Raw genomic sequence first — 6,812 nt, forward strand, 5'->3', positions numbered from 1 at the left:
CGGGGAGCATCATGGGCGACCGCGGCAGCGCCTTCGGCTCCCTCTGTTGGTGAAGGGTTTCGTGCTCACATGTCCTGGCACCCCCTCACCTCAGCACTGCCCCCCATCTTGACGGGCTTCATACCTGAAATGGCTTCATACCTGAATTCATCGCTGTCCTAAGGGGACGGGCGCAATTTCTGCCTCCCAGGAGACGTCAAGACATAACTTGTGTTTGTCAGAGCTGTCCTGCCGGAAAGTTTAGAAAAGATGCAAGTGTTCTTTCAAACTACTCACTTGCCAAGCTTTCTTAACTCTTCACAGACTAATGCAGCGCAAGCTGATGACACAGGCTGGGGTGGAAGTGTGCGTTTGTTCATCACAGGCAGTAGTTCTCAGAGCTAATGACCCCGTTGCTAAGTCCATTACCCTTGAGCTCTGGCTGTCTGCTTTTTCTTTCAATGAGAAAGTTCATTGAAGGATTACTGTTGCAGCCTGTGTCTCAACGTGGAAATCAAAAGGCTTCAATCATCTTGTCACTTAAGATCGGCAGTGACATATGAGAAAGGCTGGTGAGCTAAAGCCTTGTGCCTTTGAAAGCTCATCCTGGACTGTATGCTTATCATAACTGGTAAGATTTTATGCTTGTGGTGCATCTGCCCCACACACCTCTCTAAATTCTCTGTCCAAACTGCTGTGTTCCCCTGCCCCAAAAGTTACTAACAACATTCTTCTGAGAATAATGAAGAGAATCCTCTACATTTGGGCAATTCACTGTCAATCCATCTCAGTAGACATGTTTGAATGACACCGAGGACTGGGAACTCAGAAGAGCTTGAGCAGACCGCTCACTGAGCCGCAAAGCCTCTAGGCAGAGTACCTAAAAGAAGCGAAGAACAAGCCCATGGCATTCTCTAGCCATTTGAGAAAAGGCGACATGCATCTTTCAGGCACCTGAGATGGTTATGGTATATGATAGCTAACTTCTTAAGTGTCTCTCTCTGCAAGGTCTTGTGTCCTTTGCATCCAACTCTTCCTGCCCCCCCACCCCTACCCGATTTGTAATTCAGAAAGGCCAGAGATAGGTTGAGGCCTTAAGATTCTCCAGCTCTAATTATAAAACTCTTGGGCTTCCCTGGTGGCGCAGTGGTTGAGAGTCCGCCTGCCGATGCAGGGGATGCGGGTTCGTGCCCCGGTCCGGGAAGATCCCACACGCCGCGGAGCGGCTGGGCCCGTGAGCCATGGCCGCTGCGCCTGCGCGTCCGGAGCCTGTGCTCCGCAACGGGAGAGGCCACAACAGTGAGAGGCCCGCGTACTGCAAACAAACAAACAAACAAAAAACGACTCTTAAGCCTGGTTTCTGGCTATTTTTTTTATTTATATGAATTGCAAACTAGATAATAGAATTTTTTTCTATTTAGAAAGTAATATCTATTTCTTGTGGCCTTCTTTTTGACCTGAAGTTTTAGCATCAGTTAACTTCTGCCTCATAAAGTTGAGCGTGGACCAATTGATATATACTTCAGTGTTGGGATGATTTCTGAAGAGAGAAACAGTGACAAGTGGGTCTGTGTGATGCAGCCCGGAAGTCGGGATGCCGTCGTGGAGGGAGGACGGGCTCTGCGCCTGGCACCCTTGGGCCAAATCCTGCTTCTGCCAGTTCCCACCGTCAGGCCGTCTGAATATTAAGTGCTTTGAGGTTCAGTTTCTACCCCTGTCAAGGTGAGGTGACATACGATAATAAGTGATTGCCACACTGAAGGCGTTCAAGAAATGATAGCCGCTTTCTTCAGTGCACCGGGCTGCGGGCACTCTGGGTCAAGTCTCCACACATGATGGAGGGAGTAGTCCTGCCTGGCTCTTCTGGCTTTAAACCACCGAGGTTCTGTGAGCTGGGGAAAAGTCCTCCTGGGTTCTGACCCTCAGAGTATTTATTGGTTGGGGTAGAAATTGAGGCCCTTGCTATCACTTGGGAAGATCCACCATCAAATGTTTTTTTAAACACAGGCTGTACGCTCGTAGGTTCTGAAAGAAATGAGAACACTGGGGTTTTCTGAGACAGACAAGATTAACCCATGAAACAATGTTTTAGAACAACACAGACTATTTCATTTTATGTTTTTAAAATGGTAGCTTTTAAAATATATGGAAAATTATTCAAGATTCTCAGTGTAGCTTTGGATCTTTCTTTTTATTTAAGGAAAAGGGAGGTGGAGTAGTGGATATATTACAAATTTAGGGAGAGATCTTTTAAACTGTTTTGTTGATTCCCTTACTGTTTCCCCTCATTGACTGAACTGTGTCTTTGGAAAGCTTCTTCGTCTTAGGTGCACTGCACGGCCACGGATATGCACAGCTACAGGCGACGTGTCCCTCCCCAGCTGAGTGAGGAGACCAGTGAACTGACGGGACATCAAGGCCAGCAGAAATGCTGGAGGTTCTACAGAGAGACCCCTACCTAGCTCCTACCATAGAGACTCTACCCTTCACTGTCCCCAGGGGAAAGCCTCACTGTGCTTGCGTGTGCCGTGACTGGACAGCTATTTTATCTCTTGGCATTCAAGCAGGACTTAAGGAATCTTAGACTGTAGAGGCATGAAGCTGAGGGAGAGATTGCCAGGTCATTCTCACATTTCCGCTTCCATCCGGATAGCTTCATTGGTATTTCCCCACTCTCTGCCTCTTGAGACCACAAATTTAGGGTATGTAAAGGATCAGTGGAGACTTTCAAGCCAAGGTATCTAAAAAGAGAACCTTCAAAACCTTAAGTACAAAATGGGAATTTATTATTATTTTAAAAGTTCCAGCTTCTTACTACCTTTCTTAGAAATATTAGGATGATTTCCAGGACTTAGGTTTAAAATAGTTTCATATTCCAGTTAGTAGTCACCCCAGTTTTTTGCTTTTATTGATTTTAGCTTCTAACATATAGTGTCAGTTCTTTTAAATGAATGCTTACAAATTATTCATTGCAAAATAGTATTTGGCCCTTTCTGTTCTCCTAAGTGGTATTGCTAGATCTGCTCTCCAGCTGTGTGCTCTCTTACAGGTGGTGTAAAATATTCTCCGTGGATGGACTTGGAGGTGCATTGCTGTCACTCCTGCATCTTGGCCTGACAGTTGGGGTGATAGTGGTCTATGAGCTGAGCTCATCTGCTACCTGCTTATAGAGCCTCACTATCCCTCTGCTGTCTGGTGTCACAGAGGAATGGCCAGCCCAAATGTCATTTCATAGTTCAGTAAATTTTAGACTTTCAAGTCTAATTTAACCTACTTATTTGACTTGATTAGTAACTGAGACCCAGAGAGGTTATGGGATTTATCTAAGACCCTCCATTAGTTAATAGCAGGAATTGGAATTTTAAAAGAAAAGGTTTCCTAAATCCCTAAGCTTAAATCAAATGTTCGGTAAGATCATTAGTTAACCATACCTCCCTTGCTAGTATTTTGTATGGAACAGGAAGTTTTCAAGTTATTTGTAAATTTTTTTTACTAGATTTTAGAACACTGTTAGCAAATTGGGATTCTCAAAGTTTATGAAGCAGTGAAAGTCACATTTGGTATTACAGATTTTTTGGGGGGTGGGGGTTGCATTATACGTTTAGTGGAAATGTGGGAAGAAGCGAGTTTGTTGCTATCTCAGAGTACTAAAAAGTTGCCGGTGCTTTTCTCAGTACTTGTTTACTTTGAAGAAGAGACCAGATATGAAAAGTATTCATTTTGTTATAAAGGTGTACATTGTTCACATTCATGCATTCGTGGCTGAGAATATAGAAACAGGGATTGTAATCACTGTAGTAAAACTCGGTTTATGATTTATAAAGTCATGAAATATGAGACCTGGGCCTTGCTTCTACAGCAGTCAGGTCTGCAACCTATTCCTCCCTTGTTTCCATGGTTTTCAAAACAGGTACATTCCTGGAGTGTGGGAGGCTGCCCACCACTCTCCCCTGCAAGTCATTGTTTCGCCTCCACTTTCCTTGGGTGCTGGCACCTCTCTGGCTTGTCTCCACGCCCCGCTGAGCTTGGTGTGCAGTGGCCCATGATTATTAAAATCCTTATCACCAGAGGACTTGATTATGAGCAGAGTTATTTTCTAGGATTAGAAAGACCCGCAGAGTTCAACAAGTGACTCAAAAATGATCTTGTATTTTCTAGTAATTAAAAGTGTGATTAATACCAGTAATTAGTTCCTGTGATTTAACTGTTAAAAGCAGGAATTCAGAAGGTAATAAACAGGTGAACAAGGTAAGGAGCCATAGGCTATGACTCAAATTTGAGTTCCTAAGACACAGATACACTCCAGAGGATGTGGCCCACGTAAGACAAACTCCTTTCATACTGTGAAGCTAAGTGAGGCCTGTTTTATGTAAACAGGCCTCCTTCATGGAGACTTGCCGTGTGTGGCTGTGTGCCGTTACTAAACGGAAGGCAAGACCTTTCTCGTCCATCAGGCGGGGATTCGCTGGGATCAGGAGGGCCTTGAGAAGATTTTTCATCCTGCTGTGCAAAATTTCAGCTCTTTTTCAACATTTGAGGAACAAAACGTGACCTTGTGTTTTTGGCTCCTGTGGCAGCTATTTTTTAATTTTTCTCAAAATTACCTCATGGGATTCCAGCCCAAACTGAATATTGGTCGATAACATTGAAAAAGCTCATTTGGTTTATTCTACATGTTCTGCATTTTACCTTTTGAAATTTAAGAAGCTGACTACGTGATTTTGTGTTTTTAGCCCTGAGTAAAATAAGGTTTGTGCTGATTAGATAAGCTCTGATGTTGCTGGTAAGGTACCCTTTGAGGAGAGCTCACTGGGTCAGCAGCCATTCAGAGCCCAATTGCCCACTGATATAATGCTGATTCAGCCGAAATTTCAGACGGGAGGCTACTTTGATCCCACTGAGCCGGGTTTCGAGTGCTGCTATAACAAGAAAATACGTGGTCCGGTTATATGTGTGGTTGTAATAAAGTTAGCTGCACAAGCAGAGCTTTGCCCGCCCAGTTCAGAATAATTTGCAGACTCCTAATTTGGAAACTGATTTATTCAGAAAACTGTTTTCCCACCTCATGAAAGGGTCGGACCACCCATCTCGTCCTGTGTGAATAAGTGAATGTGAAGGGAGAAGCCAGGTAATTATGAAAACCTAAGTTTAGTGTACTTGTTTAAGGGCTTGATTATTTTAAAAGGCTGTGGGCAGAATTATTCCAGACACTGACCTTACCTAAAGCACAGTCCTTATATGCCTCCATTTGAAGGTGCTTCCTTTGTCACGCACACGTCTTCATCTCCCTACTGCCAGCCAGCCACAACCTATATGGTGTGATACCAGCATTTGATTTTTTATCCCAGCCTATTAAGTTCGGATTTTTTTTTCCTCTTCTCAAGCCCTCTCAAGCCTTACAACTGAGTGTATTTATGTAAAATTAAAATGTAAGCCACACTTAATCCCGGCGGTTATGAGTGAGTTATTCCTCCATTTAGAAGCAGACGGACACAGCCATGGGTGTCTAGTTCACGGCAGTGTAGGGGGGGGCGTCTCATGTCTTGCACCCCCAGCTGAGGGCAGAGGGCACCCCAGCTCTCCTGTTCCTTCCGGGAGGAAGGGGGCACACGGGCCCTTCCAGCCCCGGGGCCTCCTCTCGAGCAGCTGCCAGAGGGCCACGCTCTGGACACACCAGGGTCGAGGCTGGCACGTGGCTCCCGGTTTAGCAGGGGCTCCCATATATGCGTGGCGTCTGAGCTTGTGGGTCAGGGCGCAAAGGCCTGTGTATCCACAGCGAGACCAAGTAGGTGTCTGACGACACCTCAGGGCTCTGGGCTTTTAGGGTCCTTGTTTCTGATGGAGACTCTAGGAACTTCGTTGCCATTTATAAGGTTGTTGCCAAGGGGCCATTCTGTCAGAATGGCGTCCAGGTGACTCACCATCTACCTTGTGAAGTTAGCCTCCGACTCCCCAGCCTCCCACCCCGTACGGCCCTCAGCTGGTGGGCGTGGCCACCGCATTCCGCACCGTGTGGCTCAGGCCGGCGAGGGGTCCAGCGGGAGCCCGGCCCCCCAGCCACGCAGGCCGCGGGCTGTGCTGAGTAACTCGCTGATGCGTAACCGGTGTTGCTCTTCTCCCCACCTCAGGGCCAGCCCAGTCCCGACGCTGCAGAGGGGGCTGGCGTCTCCCCCATGACCACCAGTGCCTTCACCATCCGCGAGTACTTTGCCAGGCGCATGGCGGAGCGCAAGAGTAAGGCGCGGGGCACGACCGCGGGGCCAGAGGCGTCAGAGACCCCAGTGGAAAGAAAAGCAGGGAAGAAAGGAAAGAAGGAGGTGAAAGATGAAAGTGTGGAGAATTGCACCCACCCCAAGGCCAAGAAGAAGGGAGACCAAGTTGAGTGGCAGCTGGGAGACCCCCGTGGGGACGAGAATCCTGGTGCTGCTTCTGAGGGTGGAGAGGGTTGCGTGGCCCCACTCGATGACCAGGACTCTCCCTCGAAGCCCAGAAACAGGAAAGAAAAGAAAGGGGGACAGAAGCAAGCTGAGACAGCAGAGGATGGTACGCTAGACGAAACACCAGTGAAAAAGAAGAGGAGAAAGAAGAAAGGTTCCAAATAAATTCTCTGGAGCCAGGGTCTCCCGGCTTCTCAGCTGTCGGGGCGCTGCTGGGGCAAACTCCCCTGGCCCGACAGCAGAGCCGGTTCACTCCGGGAGCCGTGCACAGCCTCTGACACGCCCGGCCCTGCTGCATCTTGCCCTCACGCTTTCCCAAATCGGATTCCCAGAACTTCTTAGTGTCCCAAATCATGGCTCTCAGAAACAAATACATTTCTTTCTTAGACTCTGAGT

The 6,812-nt window shown here is 47.2% G+C and overlaps 1 protein-coding gene across 1 annotated transcript in view; it reads left to right on the top strand.

Moving 5' to 3' along the window:
* PINX1 (PIN2 (TERF1) interacting telomerase inhibitor 1) overlaps positions 1–6,581 on the top strand; it is an 84,177-nt gene extending 77,596 nt beyond the window's left edge. Inside the window, exon 7 of the mRNA XM_007466141.1 lies at positions 6,108–6,581. Coding sequence (XP_007466203.1) covers positions 6,108–6,581 — 474 coding nt within the window. The remainder of the gene's footprint in view (positions 1–6,107) is intronic.
* Positions 6,582–6,812: the final 231 nt, after the last annotated feature.

This window comes from Lipotes vexillifer, unplaced genomic scaffold (assembly GCF_000442215.2).
Source record: "Lipotes vexillifer unplaced genomic scaffold, Lipotes_vexillifer_v1.1 scaffold308, whole genome shotgun sequence".
Classification (NCBI taxonomy): Eukaryota; Metazoa; Chordata; class Mammalia; order Artiodactyla; family Lipotidae; genus Lipotes; species Lipotes vexillifer.